This window comes from Marmota monax, unplaced genomic scaffold (genome assembly GCF_021218885.2).
Source record: "Marmota monax isolate L192 unplaced genomic scaffold, Marmota_monax_Labrador192_F-V1.1 WCK01_AAM20220418_F8-fsc00023, whole genome shotgun sequence".
NCBI classification, from domain to species: Eukaryota; Metazoa; Chordata; class Mammalia; order Rodentia; family Sciuridae; genus Marmota; species Marmota monax.
The window spans coordinates 8056965-8077836 of NW_026692907.1; the positions used below are offsets into that span (position 1 = coordinate 8056965).

Below are 20872 nucleotides of genomic sequence, written 5' to 3' on the forward strand. Positions count from 1 at the left end.
ATGCCCTATTCTCTTTTCATGTGTAACCCAATGGGTAAGAGAAGGGGCAAATACATCTTTAGACATTTGTTTATTTTTATTTATCTATTATAACATTGCTAGTCATTTCATGAAACATTTCAAATTTAATTATTTGATAAAATTTTTGTTTAAATGTAAATATACTTTGTTCTTTCTGTTACAGAATTAAAAAAATACCTCCTTAAAATTTTTAAATATTTCCCAAGGATTTACACAAAATTTTATTCTGTGGGATTTCAACTTTAAATGTTGATGTGACTGTGTATTATTTACACAGAGACGGCAAAATTGAGTAAATTTAAAAAAAAAACAAAGCATTTCTAGTATCAGTGTGCTTATGTTGTAAGAATATTTTTTTCTATTTTTGTTAAACATGATTTCCTAAGAATTTGGATTCATATTTCAGCTTAAAAGGGCCTTGGAAGAACTTCAGGAGGCACTAGCAGAGAAAGAAGAGCTGAAACAAAGATGCCAAGAACTAGATATGCAGGTATGGACAAGAAATCTGATCAGAGCACAGTTCTTTCTTTGTTAATTAACTGGCAGCATGTTTTAGAAGTTGGGTTTCATTTTATGGAAGAAACATTAAAAGCATTTTTTACAAACTTTTGTATTCAAACATAAATATCTTAAATAATTTTCTCTGATAATTGAAAATCACTGGTCAATTTTTAAGAAAATCATTCTACTAATTAGAGATTTCAGCTATTTACATGAGGACTCAGTTGTGTATTTTATAAAATAGAAAAATTGCACTATTTGCTTCATAGTTGTTTTTAGATATTAAATGAGATAACTTATAGAAGTACCTATTAGTGCTAATTACTTATAGTATTTATAGTACTATTTATAGTAATACTTACTAGTAGTACCCCCAATAAATTAAAGTGCACACTCTTTTATTTATGTACACATACATATGTAATCTCTTATGCTTAGTTTGTTTTGCTTACATATATATCAATATGTATACATATAATTCTAGTACTCATAAATGAACTTGCTAGGAGCAGCAATAGTAGTTAAGGGGTAGACTGTCAAACCAGGCTATCTATTTTCAGAACCTGGCCATATTACCAGCTGATGTATGTCCTCAGACAAATTTCTTAATTTCTCTATACTTCAGTCCTCTTTTTGAGAAATGGAATCATGGTAGTATTTATCTCCCAAAGGGCTTTCAAGATTAAATGAACTAATATAAATAATCCTTAGGGCCTGGCACAGAAGAACTATCTCTATGTTTGTGTTTATTGTTATTCTGTGAAAATACAAATATGAAAGTTGTGCAGTAAGACTAAAAAAAAAAATGTTTAGAAAAGATTAAGTGTTAGGAGAGAGAAGATGGAAGATCAGAGAAAGGAAGCACTTCTGTAGTTCCCAGCACTAGACTTAAGACTTACAAAGTAGGAAGACTAATTCTAAGTGAGGTGAGTAGCTAAGGAAATTCATTGAAACTTAATAATAAACTGTAAAAAAAAATTCATAGAGCACCAAAAATTGATATATATATAATAATATATTTGTAAATATATTAAAAAATATAATAATATATTTGTACTAGTTTGGTTTCCAGAGGCGGCAGCTGAGCAGAGTGGGGAGTGGAGACAAAGGAAACAAAGTAGATAAATTAAAAAATAAAAACACTGGCTTGCGGAAACCCGTGGATTAGAGAAGAATGCTGATTTTAATGGACATGGTGTTGGTAGGTTAAGCTTAGGGAAAGGGAATCCAAAATAGATCACCCCAGGGGCGAGAAGCATTTTGTAGCACAGAAAATGTTGGTGAGTGTATGTAGCTTGTACATCTGTGAGCAGAGATGGGACTGGGAATTCATAAAGGAAGTACCAGTAGCTGAGTAGAAAATTCCCAGAGGGTGCTCGAACCAGAGAGTCTTTAACAGGCACAAAGAAAATTTTACCTGGGCCATTCATCCTTTGGGTTCCAAGAGAGAAAGCTCCCATTGTTGCTCACACCCCATAAGAGCTAAAGGGAAGATACTAAAAGGAAGAATTTTACTGGAGGCACCCGAAATTTAGAAGTCCAACCAAGAATGGCAGGTCCTCAGAAATAGGGGGCATGGATCAAATCTCAAATACCTACCTACAGCATTCCAAAATTTTCCCAGATCCAAACCCTGACTTTTAGAACTTTAAATTTAGAGTTCTGCCTATCATCTACACTGCAGGATTACACCTATAGAGGAACCCCAAAACAAATCCCCAAAGTTCCAAAATAGAGGAAGTTCAACAGAAGAGTAATCTATTAAATGAGAATCAAGGCAGTATTAAATATAGCAAAAAATCAAAATGACAGGAAACCACAAACACATACCTGTACTAACTGAATGTTAATAGTCTCAATTTCCCAATTAAAAGACATAAATTAGCAGAAAGGATCAAAAAAAACAAGATATAACTATATGCTTCTTGCAAGAGACTTGGGCAAAGACGCTCACAAGCTAAAGATCAAAGGATGGAAAAAAATACTCCATAGAAATGAAGTCTGAAAATCACCATACATACCTATTCCCATATCTGACAAAGCTGATTTCAAACCAAACAATCAGAAGAGCCAAGGCCACTACATTCTGGTAAAGGGATCAATTTTTATAACAAGAAAATATAATGATAGTAAATACATATGCCTTGAATGTCAGCACACCCAAATACATAAAACAAAATAAAACCCCTTGACATTAAATCTCAATAGACCTAACACAATGATATTGGGTGATTTCACACACATTTTTCACCAATAGTTCATCAAAACATAAAATTAATAAAGGCATTTTCAACCTAAAGAAAAGTATAAATCAAATGAACCTAGTAGACATCTATAAAATATATTACCCTAAAACAGCTGACTTACCTTCTTGGTAGCTCAGGGAACTTATTTAAAAACAGACCATATCCTAGGTCATAATGTCATTCTTAGCAAATAATAAAATACATCAGTATAATACTATGTATCATATTGGAGCATACTGGAATGAAACTAGAAGTCAACAGCAAGAAAAATAATAGAAATCACATAAACACATGGAGATTGAACAACACTCTGAAGTGAGAGTAGAAATTGAGAAATCTTAGAAACAAGAATGGAGATAAAATGTATCAAAATCTCTAAAACAGTATAAAGAGCAGTTCTGAGGTAAATTTCTAGCATTGAGTGCCTCCATAAACAAACTTTGTTCTCCCTCAAGACCTTAAAAAGAAGACTAATACAAAATCATTAGAAGACAGGAATCAGTTAAGATCAGGGACAAAATTAATAAAATTGAGAATAAAATAATATACAGGATCAGTACAACATAGAGTTTGTTCTTTGAAATGATAAATAAGATTGATAAACCCTTAGCCAGACTAACTGAAAGAGAAGACCCATATAAAAATAAATTGTAGATGAAAAAGGAGATCACCACAGATACTTCTGAAATCCAGAGGCTTATTAGAAACTTTGTAGAAAATTTATACTCCAATAAACTGCAAAACCTAGAAGACAAATTTCCAGATATATGAACTGTCCAAATTGAACCAGGAAGATATAGAAAACCTAAACAGACCAGTATCAAGAAATGAAATTGAAATAGCAATTAAAAGCCTTCCAACAAAGAAAAGCCCAGGACCAGATGAATTCTCAGCAGAGTTTTACCAGATCTTTAAAGAACTAATGCCAGTTTTCCTCATATTATTCCATGAAATTGAAAGGGACGGAACACCTCAGGTACGTTCAATGAGTCTAGTATAATACTATTACCAAAACCAGATAAAGATACATCAAGGGAAGAAGACTACAGACTAGTATGCCTGATGAACATAGATGAAGAAATCCTTTATGAAAGCTGCATTCAAAACAAATCAAGAAGATAATGCACCATGATCAAGTGGGTTTTATCCCAGGGATGCAAGGTTGGCTCAACATACTCAAGCCAGTAAATGTAGTTTACCACTTAAACAAAATTAAGGGCAAGAAACACATGATCGTTTCAACAGATGCAGAAAAGACCTTTGATAAAATTCAGCACTCTTGATGGTAAAAATACCAGAAAAGCTAGGGGTAGAAGGATATTATCTCAACATTATAAACACTAGTTATTGTAATTCCAAAGCCAACATCATACTGAATGGAGAAAAAATGAAAGCATTTCCTATAAAATTAGAAACAAGACAAATATGTTAACTCTCATCACTTCTATTCAATATAATTCTCAAAACATTAGCCAGAGCAATCAGGCATTAGAAGGAAATTAAAGGATGCAAATAGGAAAAGAATAAGTCAAACTGCCTGTTTGCTGATGACATAATCCTTTATCTAGAACAGCAAAAACTCTACCAGAAAACTTCTAGAGCTTATAAATGTAGGATACAAAATCAACACCCATAAATGAATAGTTTTTGTATATTCTACCAGTGATTGAGCCAGGAAAGAAATCAGGAAAACCATCCTGTTCACAATAACCTCAAAATAAAATAAAATTCTTGGGAATTAATCTAACTGATGAGGTAAAAGATCCCTACAATGGAAATTATAGCACACTGAAGAAAGAAATTGAAGATCTTGAGAAGATGGTAAGACCTCCCATGTTCTTGGATAGGCAGAATCAATATTGTCAAAATGGCCACAGTACCAGAAGCAATATACAGATTCAATATAATCCTCATCAAATATAAATGACATTCTTCATAGAATTAGAAAGAAAGATCCTTATGTGGAAGAAGTAGAGACCCAGAATAGCAAAACAATACTAAGCAAGAAAAGTCATGCAGGGAGCATTGCTATACCCTATCTGAAATTATACCATAGAGCTATAGTAACAAAAACAGCATGGTATTGGCATCAGAGTAGACTTGAAGACCAATGGAACAGAATAGAAGACAGGCAAACCCACATACTTATAGCCATCTGATACTTGACAAAAATGCCAAAAATATATTTTGGAGAAATTACAGCCTTTTTAACAAATATGATGCTGGGAAAACTGGATAACTATATATAGAAATGAAATTAGGTTCCTGTCTCTCACCCTGCACAAAAGTCAATTCAAAATGGATTAAAGACTTAGGAATTAGACTAGAAACATTGCAACGGCTACAAGAGAAACATAGGGTCAACACTCCATCATATTAGTGTTGGCACTGACTTTCTTAATAAGACCTCCAAAGTACAAAAAATAAAACCAGGAATCAATAAGTGGGATGCCATCAAATTATTATTATTATTATTATTTTTTATTGGTTGTTCAAAACATTACAAAGCTCTTGACATATCATATTTCATACATTAGATTCAAGTGGGTTATGAACTCCCATTTTTACCCCAAATACAGATTGCAGAATTACATCGGTTACACATCCACATTTTTACATAATGCCATATTAGTAACTGTTGTATTCTGCTACTTTGCTATCCTCTACTATCCCCCCTCCCCTCCCCTCCCATCTTCTCTCTCTACCCCATCTACTGTAATTCATTTCTCTCCTTGTTTTTTTCCCATTCCCCTCACAACCTCTTATATGTAATTTTGTGTAACAATGAGGGTCTCCTTCCATTTCCATGCAGTTTCCCTTTTCTCTCCCTTTCCCTCCCACCTCATGTCTCTGTTTAATGTTAATCTTTTCCTCCTGCTCTTCCTCCCTGCTCTGTTCTTAGTTGCTCTCATTATATCAAAGAAGACATTTGGCATTTGTTTTTTTAGAGATTGGCTAGCTTCACTTAGCATAATCTGCCCTAATGCCATCCATTTCCCTGCAAATTCCATGATTTTGTCATTTTTTAGTGCAGAGTAATACTCCATTGTGTATAAATGCCACATTTTTTTTTATCCATTCATCTATTGAAGGGCATCTGGGTTGGTTCCACAGTCTAGCTATTGTGAATTGTGTTGCTATGAACATCGATGTGGCAGTATCCCTGTAGTATGCTCTTTTAAGGTCTTCAGGGAATAGTCCGAGAAGGGCAATAGCTGGGTCAAATGGTGGTTCCATTCCCAGCTTTCCCAGGAATCTCCATACTGCTTTCTAAATTGGCCGCACCAATTTGCAGTCCCACCAGCAATGTACAAGAGTACCCTTTTCCCCACATCCTCGCCAGCACTTGTTGTTGTTTGACTTCATAATGGCTGCCAATCTTACTGGAGTGAGATGGTATCTTAGGGTGGTTTTGATTTGCATTTCTCTGACTGCTAGAGATGGTGAGCATTTTTTCATGTACTTGTTGATTGATTGTATGTCCTCCTCTGAGAAGTGTCTGTTCAGAAACTCTTTTATTTGTATCTGAATCGCTTAGAACTATACACGACAAATAATAGTCACTGATTCCTTACATAATAAGCATGGATGCATGCTTTGAATTTAGAAACAGAAAGTTGTGTGTTTACATTGTCCACCTAGAGACAGTTTCCTGGCCTGCCTTTGTATTTCTCATTTAGAAGTATTAAAAAGTGAACTTAGGTACAATGCAGTTTTATTGAGTTTATTATATTCATGAATTAGGCAGCTCCAAACCAGAGTGGTTTGGACCCTCCACTTAGGAAACAGTTGGAAGACAGTAATAGGGTTACTGCAGAAATAAAGAAAAGATAGGTTATAGATACATGGTTGCCTTATTTGGTTGAAAGTCCCTGGTTGTATAATTTTAATCTTGTTGGTTCTTCGCATCAGTTGAGCTTAAATACTGTTAAATACAGCATTTGTAAGAAATAGCTCAAGGTAAGTTGCACTTACATTTGCAAATCAAACAAAGTTTAGATCACTTACAAAGCCTAACTGGTTTTGTCTGTTGAGGGATTTTTCAGGCTTAGTCTCCATTTTAATAATGTAACAGAGAACAGTGTTTGTAACTTGCCTATATGGTATTTAATGCAATCACTTGATTTAATTTCCTTTTTAGTTCACTGTTTCTATATGTCATCTCATTCACTTATGGAATTGGTTGTACCTATTGAAAATATAAATAGCAAACTTGTCCAATAATATTATGGATGTCAGTGATAATGGGACACCTTTTCATCTAGTTCTTGGTAAAATGTATGTAAAATTCTGGGCTTATGAAAAGTCATAGCTGTACGTAAAAAATTTTTAAATAGAAAAGAATTAGAACCAAGAGAAAAAAAACATGCTTGTTTTAAAGGAGTTTAAAACATGTATCAGGTACTGACATTTTTGTAGTTCTGCACTTAGACATTTTATTATTCATTTTAAATCATAAACACAAAGTCTCTGTACAAATGGAAACAGTTAAGCTTTTTGGTATTGGTTCATCAACCAAATATACTTGTTTCCTGAATATGTGATATGTGATTGATTATTTTTCACTATGAACCCCAGATGATAACTTTGCATAGGTGAAAGCATTTTGAAAGTTAATTTTGACTTAAAAAAGGGACAGATTAATGTTTTGAAGTTGGATTCACGTATTAAATTTTAGAGATTTAGAAACATTTTATTTCCAAAACTGAGACAGGTATAATATTCTAAAAGAATCCTTACTGTATACTGCATATGTGTACTAATTTGATTTCTTTGTTTTTCCCAAACTTCCTAGACTCAGAATTTCAGAGTTGAAAGTATTCTTAGAAATCATCTAATCTGATTAGTCAAGCTGTTTCATGACCTTGTCAGAATTAGAATCAAGAACTCCCAATTCTGTGAGTTTTGTTGTTGTTGTTATTGCTGCTTATATTTCTGTATTTGTTTGTTAGGTGACTGCACTTCAAGATGAGAAGAATTCACTGGTTTCTGAGAATGAGATGATGAATGAAAAACTTGACCAGTTGGATGGCTCTTTTGATGATCCAAATACGATGGTTGCAAAGAAGTATTTTCATGCACAATTACAACTAGAACAGTTACAGGAAGAGAACTTCAGGTAGCATTTTTAGTAGAAATTATTTTATAGAGTTCTTTTAATTAAACTAGTAGCTAAAAATCATATCAACTAATTATTAGTATATTAAGCATGTTTAAGACACTGATTAAGCTACTAAAAATACCAAGTGGTTCCTGCCTCACTGGACTTATTGATAAGCAAGTAAATTATGTAAAACAGTGCAAAGATACAGGACAAATGAAGGCCATATGCCACCCAATAAGAGTTCAAGAGAGTGAATAATGAAGCTTGGAAGAAATAGGGAGTTTCTCACATAAGAGAGGTAATCTGATAATGAGTGGAAAAAATATAAATCTTAAATGCTTCTTACTTGAACATTAATATTATTTCTTTTAAAAATAGAGTTCTTACCTTTAATAAACATTGATTGTTGCTTGTGTGCTTACCACTGAGTCTTGCACCATGAGATCTTAAAGACAGACATGCTAATTTTTTAAATATTTTTTTATAGTTGGACTCAATACCTTTATTTTATTTTTATGTGGTGCTGAGGATTGAACCCAGGGCCTCACATGTGTTAGGTGAGCAGTCTACCACTGAGCCACAACCCCATCCCCCAAACATGCTAATTTTACCATACAATTTTTTTTATATCATTTCAAACTTGCAAAAAAAAGTTGCAATAATACTACAAAGAACTCTGCTTTTACAGTGTTTTATATTTGGAGTTTTACAGTTTTCTCTATTTGCTTTAGCAGTTTATCTATTTATATAGCTAAACGTTTTTCTGAATCATTTGACACTAATTTGGAGACATGCCTCTTTATTTTAGTGTGTATTTCCTAAAAACAAGGACATCCTCAGTATAGGAAATTTGTCACTGATTAAACATTATCTAATCCGTATATTGTATTCAAATTCCATCAATTGTTTCAGTGTCCCTTATAAAGTTTTTTTTTTTTTTTTTTTTACCCCTTCTTTGAAATCTAATCCAGAATTATGCATTCTATTTAGAAATGGACTCTTATTCAGAGGACTGTAAATCCATTACTATCATCACTTATTTCGAGGGTCAAATTTTCCCAGATTTGGTCAGTGAAAAGCCTTTCAACTGGTGATTTTAGCCTTTCAACATATCTTTTTTTTTGAGCAGTTTGTTACTTTCTGATATCACAAAGTTTTCTACACACATTGTCATTAATTTATTGCAGTCTCCTCAGAAGTTAATATTTGACCTCTTTACATGTCAACTATTTTTTAAAGAGTGAATTTATCTTATGCATTTTTCTCTTCCTCTTTTGAAATTAAAATTTCTGTTAGACTCTATAGAGATTACTAAGCACATGTTTTGGAAGTGTAAATGAAAATTCAGAACATTAAACTTACTTTTCATGCCTGTTACAAATTTAAGAGCCCCAAATACCTTATTCCTTCAATCTTTCCTGTTTTGAATGTGGAATTTAAGTATGTCATGTCATGTCTCAGTAGGAAGACAATTGATGGAAATTATAAATATTTATAAAATATTATATTATAAATGATTATATTACAAATAATCACTTATTTTCTTTGTGCAAGGCTTGAAGCTGCAAAAGATGATTACCGTGTTCACTGTGAAGAACTTGAAAAGCAATTAATTGAATTTCAGCATAGGAATGATGAATTGACTAGTCTTGCTGAAGAAACAAGAGCCCTGAAGGATGAAATAGATGTTCTTAGGTATGGCAGGCCTAAATATATTTATGTTAATTCTAAGTTTTTAGCTAATGTGAATATTCCATGCTTTAATCAGAAATTCTTAAAGAGTTTTCCAATATATAAAATGTTGAACACTTTTTATTCATGTTTCTGGTCTTTACTTCCTTTATGCTTTCTGGAATTGTATTTGAAAGATAATGTTCAACTCTTGTTACAACAGTTTCACATTAGAACCTATAAACCCAAAATTTTCTCTGAAGATTTTGTAAATGATCCATTTAGCTTAAACTGGTACCCATTTTTGTATTTTGAGAAAATTTTTTTTAGGAAATGTCTTTTCACAATATTTTCAGATTTGATGAAATATAAATATAGAAGAGGAACCTAACATTTATTTCAAGGATTGTCTTGGGCAATATTTTATAATATGTATTTATATTATAAAATATTTTTATATTTATATAGACTTTTGCCTATGAAATGTTACCCAATGAATAGGTGGTCCACATGTTCTGCATATTTTCTGTTGATTTCTTAATTAGCTTTTTTTTTTTGCAGCTCTTAATAACATTTGAAACAAAATCTTTAGAACCATTAATTTTGACAGTGTTAGTGACTTGATTTGGTTTATTTATCTTTGCTACAGCCTGGTTGGTCCACTAAGTGTAATTCCAAGGAAAGTATTTTTCCAGACAAATTCATAAATTGACTTATCTTCCTAAGTTTTTCAAACACTGAAAATAAGATGATACTAAAACAAAGCAAGGTTTTTCTGTAAGCTACAGAATAGTTTAGAATTGTTTTTACTATATGTACAAAGCCCTTCTTTTTTTTTTTTTTTTTTAATATGAGGCTAAAAACAGTTTGGTGGTAACTTAATGTGTCACATTTGAAGCATTTTTACTTTTGATGCCTTAATAACAAAAAGATTGAACAGTAAATGGTTTTAGACCCAAGTCTTGGTTAAAGCTTGGAAGATTCATTTTACAACCAGAATAAAATTGCTCTGTGTATATGCTACTCTTTAATTTGGATTGCTTTTTCTCTATTACTACAGGGCTACTTCTGATAAAGCAAATAAACTAGAGTCAACAGTTGAGATATATCGTCAGAAACTACAAGATCTAAATGACCTTCGCAAGCAGGTTAAAACTTTACAGGAAACAAACATGATGTATATGCATAATACAGTCAGCTTGGAAGAAGAATTAAAGAAGGCAAATGCAGCACGCACACAATTAGAAACGTACAAAAGGCAGGTAAGAAAATATCTTAATTTTTAATTGATAAAATTGAAAGAATTCAACTTCACTATTCCATTTCATCTTTAAGAATGATACAAAAGTTAAGCATTGCATACAATAAGCTATGTACTTCAGTGAATTTCTTCTATATGTAATTTTAATATCAAGGTTGATAGCCGAGTTTGACTTCTCCAGGTCCTTCGCCTTCTTATTGCCTTCTAAACTTATTTTTGCTAACGTATTTGTTTTTGAGATGCTACGGTTTATTAATGTTTCTAGTAAACATTGACAGATGCTTAGAGGATGGTAGAAAATGCAGCTGTGACCTAAAATATTCTATTCTTCTATTTTCAAATAATCTAGACAAACATTAGGATGTAGGCTACTGTTTAATATTGTGTCTTAATTATTATTTTGTATTTAACATTAATTCTTTTATACAGTTACTATTTTCCAAATACTTATAGAATATAATTTTAATACATACATTTTATTTTTAATCAGTTCATTTACTTTGAAACACTATGAATATTTTATACTCTTATTTCTTTCTTGATTTCTGACAAAAGATTCAGGACCTTCACGTTAAACTTTCCTCTGAATCCAAAAGGGCAGATACACTAGCATTTGAAATGAAGCGGCTTGAAGAAAAACATGAAGCTTTACTTAAGGAAAAAGAGGTAATCATAAACATATTTGATAAGGATATAGCTTAGTAGCTAGAGTGCTTGCCTCGCATGCACAAGGCCACAAGTTCAATCCCCAGCACCACACACACAAAAAAGGAGTATGTTGTTCTTTTTTTAGCTTTTTAACTACCCATTCTTAGAATGATAACAATATCTACTTGTTCTATTTTTCTTGAAATTATATACATATAGAAAAGTCTTGTAAAAATGATTTCACTTCATTCAATTTTTAAACAATTTATTTATTTATTTATTTATTTATTTGTTGGGTACTGGAGATTAAACTCAGACACTTGACCACTGAGCCATATCCCCATCCCTATTTTGTATTTTATTTAGAGAGAGAGTCTCACTGAGTTGCTTAGTGCCTCGCTTTTGCTTAGGTTGGCTTTGAACTCACAATCTTCATGCCTCAGTCTCCTGAGCCGCTGGGATTACAGGCATGCACTACCATGCCTAGCTACATTTTATTTTTGTTAAGCATTTACAAAATGTGTATAGATTATTGGAATTCAGTGTGACATTTCAACATGTGCATACAGTGTGCACTAATCAAATTGAGCCTCCTTTAATTCACTCCCCAAAATTATCCTAATTAATATTCTACATTCAAGTCTACTATTTTAACTACCACATATGAGAGAGAATGTGTGGTACTTCGTCTTTCTGTCTGGCTTATTTTACTTAACAAAAAATGTCTTCCACTTTCATCCATTTTGCTTCAAAGGGCATTCATCTGTATGGCTAAATAACATTTCATTGTTTTTTTTAATCCATTTATCTAGTGATGGGCACATAAATTGATTCCATATCTTAGCTATTGTAAATAGTGCTACATTAAACATGAAAATGCAAGTATCTCTATCTCTTTGGTATGTTGATTTCGTTTCTGTTGGATATGAAGTGAGTAGCTAGATCATATAGTACATCTATTGTTAGTTTTTTCAGGAACCTCCATGTTATTCTCTATAATGTTGTATTCATTTACATTCCCAAAAAAAGTATGTGAGTTTCTTGTTCACATCCTCACATGTTATTTGGGTTTTTTTTTTCCTTGTTTTTTTTTTTCTTTTGTTTGCTTTGTTTTATTGTGAATAATATCTGTTCTAACAGGGTGAGAGGATATCTCATTGTAGATGTTCTCCATGATTACTAATGCTGTAGAGTATTTTTTTCATGTATTGTTGGCCATTTACATTAATTCTTTTGAGAAATGTCTATTCAGATCATTTGCCTATTCCATAAATTAAGCGTTTTGGTTCCTAATATATTTCTGGATATTAATCCTTTGTTACATGAATACTTGGTGAATATTTTCTTCCAATGTGAAACTATTTTGGGATATTAGGTTGCTGTGAATTTTTTCAGTAAATTTCCAAATGGGTTTTATGGTATAGTTTTGATAAAGTGTATAGTGCATCAGAACACAAGGATTTCATTTTCCTATAGGTCTCAAAAGAGTGGGGTCCTCCTTGTAGTTCTGGCAAATGTATTGAATAAACCAGGGTATATGGAATACACCCCTCTGTGATTATACACCTTAACAACTATATATACTCTAAAAGTTATGGGAGTGATTTAGATTAGGATCCTGCATAGATGTGGTATCCACAGCCTTTGTGTTAATTGTTTTTGCTCTAGGAGTATATTTCCATGAATGGGCCTGAGGGCTCTCCCTGCCTTTCCTTGCCTGGTTGTTAAGTTTGGGGGTTTTGTCTCTTCTATTCTTTGTATTAAAATGTCACTGAAGTTTGAGCATGGTTAGCTTGTGTGTGAAGCAAGGTGAGCTATCTCTTGGCTGGGTTTAACTCTGTAGCAGTGTTTCTATCCTGTGAATTTGTTGTATCCCAGTAGATTTCCAGACCTCACAGAAGAGAGGGAAACAATAGCAAGAACAGAAGCAAACACTATATAGCATTAAAATAAACACCCAGTGTCTGCTATGACATCTACAAAACAATGAATTTACCACAAAAATAGGAATGGTAGAGTCAGCAGTTGGCAAAAACAAAATTAATAAATATCATGAACTAGATCTGGCATTAAAGTAAATATCATATCAGCTATGCCATCCAAGGTACTATAACTGCAACATCAGGGGTTGTAGGGCAGGAATGTGTAAGCCAATTAATTCTAAACTATGGGAAAAATACATTAAGAGAAAAAATAATAATAGGATGCTAAAAGAAAGGTTAGAATGTTCAAAATATAAAAAGAAGAAATGTAGCAAGTGATGGCTACAAAGGAGGAAGAGAAAAAAATGAAACAAGGGAGAAAGAGAGAACAAAAGAATTTGGCTATTAGAGGGAGAAGGAAGGTGAGAGAGAAACAAGATAAATAAAAGCAAAATAAACAAAGACCCTGAACCTCAAAGACAAGACAAAGAAAAAAATCACTAAAAATGAGAAAAGAAGAAACAAACATGTATAAATACATATATACACATATATACATACATATATGCATACATGCACATATATGCATGCACACAATAAGGTATATATACACACATCCATGAACCAACAGGAAGAACACCCAAAAAAAAGGTAGAAAAAGATTTTAATGAAAAATTAAAGAATTGTCTCCACTGAGGTGTTCATAACTGTCAGTGAGGATGAATGATTATGCCTGATTATCCTTCTTTCCATATCTTCTTGTTTTTGTGTTGCTCACCAAACTGCCAGCTTACAGTATGGCTTAAAATGGAAGCTGGTTAAAATAGCTTTCAATTTCTCTTACAAGTATAAGGTAGGACAAAATGGGAAGTGCTTTGGATTGTAGATTTTTCTGGACAGACCAGAACAAAGTACTCTGAGGTGGGACTGCTGCAGAGTTCTAGAAGGGAGTTCCAGTTGCTGGGGTTTAGCTCTGTTTAAGCCTTAGGGTCTTTGTTAGGTGGTGTCTGCTCTGGAGAGATTAACACATCCCTAGGACAGGCAGATACCAATCTCTTCTGGGAATCTGGCTCTCAGCAACCATCCAGGAATTCTGCTGTCAGGAAAAGGGTGCTAGTCCTCCACAGTTCTCAAATAATACCTTGCCCACAAAATGTGGCTTTCCCAGGATTAGTCCCTGAGTGTAATCAGTCACCCATTAGTTTCTTAACCATCTACAGTTGGTCACATGAACTGCCAGACTTAAAGTGAATACTACTTACCTACATAATCTCTGACTTGAATCCCCTTGGGTACAATCTGTGCCTGTTTCACATTCTGCTAACTGTACCCTAGGCCACACATTAGGTGCTTACCAGGACAGTATGGCAGTGTTTGCTATGATCTCCCAGGCTCTTGCAGCAGTAAGCTGCCTATGGCCACCTCAGGATGGCTCCCTATCATAGCTCTTCGATTGCCAGTTGAGAAACACAGCACCTTTCAAATAGCATTTCACTGTGAAGCCTCTGGATCTGTTAAGTTCAGTCTGCTTTTCTGTTTTAAGGATTTTATATGCCAGATTTCTCCATCATGTTTCTCTTTTTTGTGTTATCCCTCCTCTGCATGGTGAATTGGTACCACTGTTGCATTTGAATTGGTTCCAGTTATGTACTTATTTTTTGTTCAGCTCACCTAGATATATGAGTCTCTAAGAGACTCTTACATTGAATTTCATTCAAATCCCTCTTTACCCACCTTGCTGAGAAGCAGCATTCCCACTGCTTGTATCTCAAGCTATAGAGCATTAAGGTATTGTGGCTTTCCTCTAATCTGGTATCTTGAATCTACAAAATTTGGAAACTTCAGAATTTCTAGTATTTTTTAAAATAATTTTTTACGCTCTGTTTGGTGAGATATTGTTGTGATTTCTTTTAATTCTGTGCACATAGTTTGCTTTAGTTCTTTGCATGTAATCATAATAATTCACTTGGTTTTGGTCTGCTATATCCCCCACTAGCTCATCTCATTGGCTTTTTCAGTTGACTTATTTTTCTTTCAGTGTAGAAGTTTTCCTTTTTCTCGGTGTATTTTTTTTAACTTTTGTTGAATATCTGACATTTGATATAATATTTTAAAATTGAAAATCATATTTCTCCCAATCTCAGTATTTGTTCTTGTTACTGTTTATTTTGTCTGTCTTTAATGATATTTTTTACTGATTTTACAAAGTCTGTATTCTGTGTAATGTGCAATCAGTGAAGTACCTGCTCAATTGCCACTATGGCTAGTTTATGACTGGTCAGGGATTATAATAGATGCCTTGAACCAATACTTTTCTCAGACTTTGTCAAAACATGCAGAATGTATATTGAAAAACATTTTCAGTGCTCATGAAATTTGAAATTCTGCCTTTGCCTTTAGGTGCTGATTGCACAGGGCCTCAATTTCAGTCAGAGCTGAGACATTGGGCTCTCTGTGGTATTTTCTGGGCATGTGCACATAGTTTTCCTCTTATATCACCAGGAACATGTCAGAACTTTTCATAGCATCCTATTGGGCATCATATTTCAAGATCTTTCTTATAACATTTTGGCTAGGTTCTTAATTATCTCCACCTTATATTATTAATTTTATTATGGTAATAAACAGTTGCTAGGGATTATGTTTGATGTATGTCATGGGAATACAGCTCTTCCTGTAGAATGGTAAGCACTGAATTGGGTCAAATAATGAAAATCCCTGCAAATGGGGCTTCTAGGAGCTGCAGGACAGGTAAAATAGTGATAATGCTCTGAGGATGATAGTTTTGTTTTATTTTGTTTTGTTTTTTAGAACCGAGGATTGAATCCAGGGGTGCTTAACCACTGAGCCACATCTCCAGCCTTTTTTTATTTTTTATTTTTAGACAGTGTCTCGCTAAGTTGCTTAGGGCTTGCTAAGTTGCTGAGTCTGGCTTTGAACTTGCCATCCTCCTGCCTCAGCCTTCTGAGCTGCTAGGGCACCACTTGGTCTGGCATGATAGGGCTTTTTGAGAGGAGCTTCCTGTCTAATCTGCCTCTTCTTGACTACCAAAGAACCTGGTTTTCACAGATATAGGGATATGAGGGACTTTTGATTTTTGCAGCTACTCCACAGCTGGGGAGAGGGGATAGTGATAAGGCAAGTTAAAAAAGCAAAAAGCTTACCATTCTAATGAAGGTTTAGCATTTTTGTTTGTTTGTTTGTTTGTTTTATTTCCAAGGAACTTATTTAATCAGAATTTTACAGGACTCTAGAAACCTGAATTTCTAACAAATTTTTGATTAATAGTGTGATTTGGGGAAGCAATTTTAACCTTCATTTTGTGTCAGATCACGTAATACAATAAAATTAAATTAAGTCATTTAATTAAACAAAAAATCTTTATACAAATTATTAATACCTAAACACAATTTGGTTTGGAAAATGAAATCATACGAATATAGTTATATTCATAAGATAAGTGTGCTAAATGAAAAGCTATACAATAATGAGAAACATTAACAGGTCAAGTCCAAGTAAAAAGGAAGATACTCCTTTGAATTCCCATATTCATTGAGCATCAAAAGCCAATCTTTTGGTTCTTTTCTTGTACATTATTCAGTATCCACATTCTCTGCATCTGATTGTATCCCTGGATTTTTTTCATTTTCTGTGTGACATTCTCAACAGATAGATAATACCATTGGCTATTGCTTTGGGGGTTGAACATACTTTTGGGTGTCCATTCCTAGTACCTACACAACAGGGAGACTTTTCCGCATTTTTCCAAACAGAAACCCAATTGTCACGATGTCCTTAGCAAGTTTATTTTAATAAATACTCCTCAGATTATTTTAGGCCTTTGGTTTATTTTCCAGAACTCTGTAAAAGTTGATGAGGACAAGTTTTCTAGAGTTTCCATTGCATTTATGACAGCATATTTATAAAAATTCTCATACCTGTCCCTAGTTTTAATTTATAGATCCCAGTGATTCTTTTATTCAGAACATAAAAGTTCATCATTGGTGTAGCTCTAAAGTAAAGTAGTCAATGTCATGAATTACTAGCTGCTCTTCTTGGATAATAGTATTCTTCCACAAATTCATACTTCAGGATGCTACTTATAACTTTTTAAAATATAAGTTCGCAGTAAAAGATATACCTAGTCTACTGCATCTCTTATACAACAACCAGTTTAGATACTTGAAGTTATCTCACTTAGTATTCAAAACACATTTGCAAAGATTTTTTTGGTGGGGTGGTACCAGGAATTGAACTCAGGGGCATTTGATCTCTGAGCCACATCCCCAGCTCTATTTTGTATTTTATTTAGAGACAGGGTCACACTGAGTTGCTCAGCACCTCACTTTTGCAGAAGCTGGCTTGAACAGATGATCCTCCTGCTTTAGCCTCCAAGGCTGCTGGGATTACAGGCATGCACCACCATGCCAGCTTGCAAGGATTTTTATATTGGTATTCCCATTTTGAAAATACAAAAACTAAAGTAAAAAATTAAATGACTTTATATCTAATACATCTAGGAAGTAGAGAGTCTGGAATTCAAACTCTAATCTCTGAAGTTCATGCTCTTTTTATTACTTACCATGTATTTGCATATTTGTACTCTTACATAATTGCATTCATTTAGATCAAAGGTAAACTCTCTGAGGGGGAAATCACAAGCCATGTGTTGTATAAAGGCTATTATGTGTGTGACTTATACAAGAGTAAAGGAGCCTCTTAAAGCTAAAACTATCACTTTTAATTAATAATTATCAAAATCACTTAAATTGTAAAAGACATAAAGAACTAGGTAAAAAGAAATACTTTGCTGATATTAACAATTCTTTCTTAGAGACTGATAGAGCAGCGTGATACTCTGAAAGAAACAAATGAAGAGCTTCGATGTTCACAAGTACAACAGGATCACCTAAATCAAACAGGTACATTTGGTTAGATTTTAATAAAGGTTTCTATAATGGTTGAAATACTGAAACATTAATTTGTTTTTGTTTAGATGCATCAGCTACAAAAAGTTTTGAGAATCTTGCTGCTGAGATTATGCCAGTGGAATATAGGTAAATTTATTTCTACTGATTGATAGACCATATTTAATATTAGAAATGTGGTTTCTTCCTTTCCTCCTTCCCTATTTCCTTCCTTCCTTTTTCTTCCTCTCTTTTTGTAAATCACTTGACCTTTGAAACTTTTCATTTTATGAGTCATAGAGTTGAAAATAACTCCTTCTTATCTATTTATTTAAACATTGTAATTTAGATTATTATTGCTGCCACAGCAATTTTAAAATTTATCACAAGTAAAATTGTACAAACTGGAAAAATAACAGTCTAGTTTTTATAACATAGGCTTTGTTTTGTTAAAATTATTTTTATGTTTTTAATTTGGAAATTTGTTTTTTGTTATTGTTATTTGGCATTGAAATCTATATAAGTGGAAAGAGAGGAATTATCAATAATAATAGAAGAATGAAGCAGAAGTTAAGCAATACAATATTTTTATGTTGATCTAACATTTAACTTTGACTTGTACTGCTGTGTTTACTTGTAGACATTTGACTAATCTTTAATTTTAATGGTTTTCTTTTTCTTTTGGTAGCAATGGATTTATTACTTCAAACTCAATTTATTTTTTGTTTAAATCATTTTGAGATATAATTTATCCATTTAAAATATGCAGTTCTGTGGGTTTTTTGTTATATTCATAGTTGTCACTATCATATTGTGACTCTCATCACTGTAACTATCTAATTTAAAACATGTTGAATATCCCCCAAAGAGACCCATGCTATTAGCAGTCATTCTCCATTCCTGACCCCTTCCAAATCTAAGCGTATCTTTATGGACATTTCATATACATAGAATTATACAGTAGGTAACTTTTGTGACTGACTTTTGCTTAGCATCATGTGAACAAGGTTGTTTCAATTTGTTCAGAGTTTTATTTGTTAGAATATAGTCATGACTTCCACCTTTCTTACAAACTTTACTAGAAACTAACGTACACTTTTTGATTATTAACATCCAGTTGTTTTGGAAAATGCTTTCAATTCATTTGTATTTACCTGAAAGTAACAAATCATAGTGAAATTTTATTTTGTCATCTGTTTAAACTTTCTAAACCAATAGTTGCTATACAACAGTTGCTTCCATAGCAATTTAAAAATTTATCAGAAGGAAAATTCAAAAAACTTGCTAAGTAACATATTATACTTTTAATAACATAACTTCTTATGAGGTGGTGAGGTCATGTGTTGTATCATAAAAAATAAATTTACTGTCTAACATTTATGCAACACAAAGTCACTTTAACTTTACAGGTATTTTATCATTTAAAGTCACAAAATTATCAGAAGACAAAATATGTTATAACTAAGAAACCTGTGATGGGAGAAGTAGTAAAGATGTAAAAATTAAGTTTCCTAGCATGGAGTCAATCGTTATGCTAAAATTAGTAATTTAATAAAGAATCATATAAGTTTGTTAGTTAGAATTATGGTACTGACATTTAGAAGAATCAAAATTGGGATTAATTGGAATTAGTTGTTTCAGGGGAGAAAGAGATTAGGAAATGAAGTAAATAGGAAACAATTACTTTTCTATTTAATACCAAATAAAGATTGCATTTGTGTTTTAATACCAAATTTGCATTTTAAAAATGTGTATTTAAATCCTTAAGAAGTTTTTTCAAGAAAAGACTTGAAACTTATTACCATCATAAAATTATACTTAAAAATTGTAGACAAACTATGTTCTTAAATCTATTGCTTTTCATTCATGTATTTTTCTAAGAGTATAACATTTTCTTTCATGACTAGTTTCTAAATTATAAAAGTAAAATAATTCATACTATCTCTTGAGGATTTGCATATACAGCATAATAGTATACTGGTACCTTTAATAATTTACTACTTGTTTTGAGGCATGGTCTTGTAATAAACATAATTTTTAAAAAATCTTTCAGAAGTTTTAATCACATTTTAAAATGATAGCTATTGAGTAAACATGAATTTTCTCCCTTAAAATTAAAAGAATATAGGGACTAATACCTGAAATTTTAAAACAAATTTGCTTTCCAATATCAGGGAGGTATTTATTCGACTACAGCATGAAAACAAGATGCTTCGCTTGCAGCAGGAAGGTACTGAGAATGAGCGTATTGAAGAGCTACAGGAGCAGCTAGAACAGAAGCACCGCAAGATGAATGAGTTGGAAACAGAGCAAAGGTGACTCTGACTGCTCCTTTTTAACCTGAAGTCATGGTGATTTGGTTACCTAGCCATGAAATCTTGATTCACAGAAGTAGAAAATATTGCACTAGTTTAAATAATTGGCATTATCTAGAAGTAGTTTGGGATTTTTGTTTATTGTTTTGGGTTTTTTTTTTTTTTTTGTCTTTCACCACTATTAGCTGCACTCTGAAAAAAATCAAGTGATCATTTTAATCATATTATTTTAAAACATGTGGATGATCCATTAATTGTAGCAGACTTGGTCAACCA

At 32.7% G+C, this 20872-nt stretch overlaps 1 protein-coding gene and 1 pseudogene across 1 annotated transcript in view; one reads left to right on the top strand and one right to left on the bottom strand.

The window, feature by feature from the left end:
- Hook1 (hook microtubule tethering protein 1) overlaps positions 1–20872 on the top strand; it is a 53112-nt gene that overhangs the window by 17807 nt on the left and 14433 nt on the right. The window contains exons 8-15 of the mRNA XM_046451066.2: positions 428–511; positions 7721–7887; positions 9427–9567; positions 10604–10805; positions 11360–11470; positions 18209–18296; positions 18371–18431; positions 20456–20596. Coding sequence (XP_046307022.1) covers positions 428–511; positions 7721–7887; positions 9427–9567; positions 10604–10805; positions 11360–11470; positions 18209–18296; positions 18371–18431; positions 20456–20596 — 995 coding nt within the window. The remainder of the gene's footprint in view (positions 1–427; positions 512–7720; positions 7888–9426; positions 9568–10603; positions 10806–11359; positions 11471–18208; positions 18297–18370; positions 18432–20455; positions 20597–20872) is intronic.
- Positions 16924–17365, bottom strand: LOC124096962 (DNA-directed RNA polymerases I, II, and III subunit RPABC4-like; annotated as a pseudogene).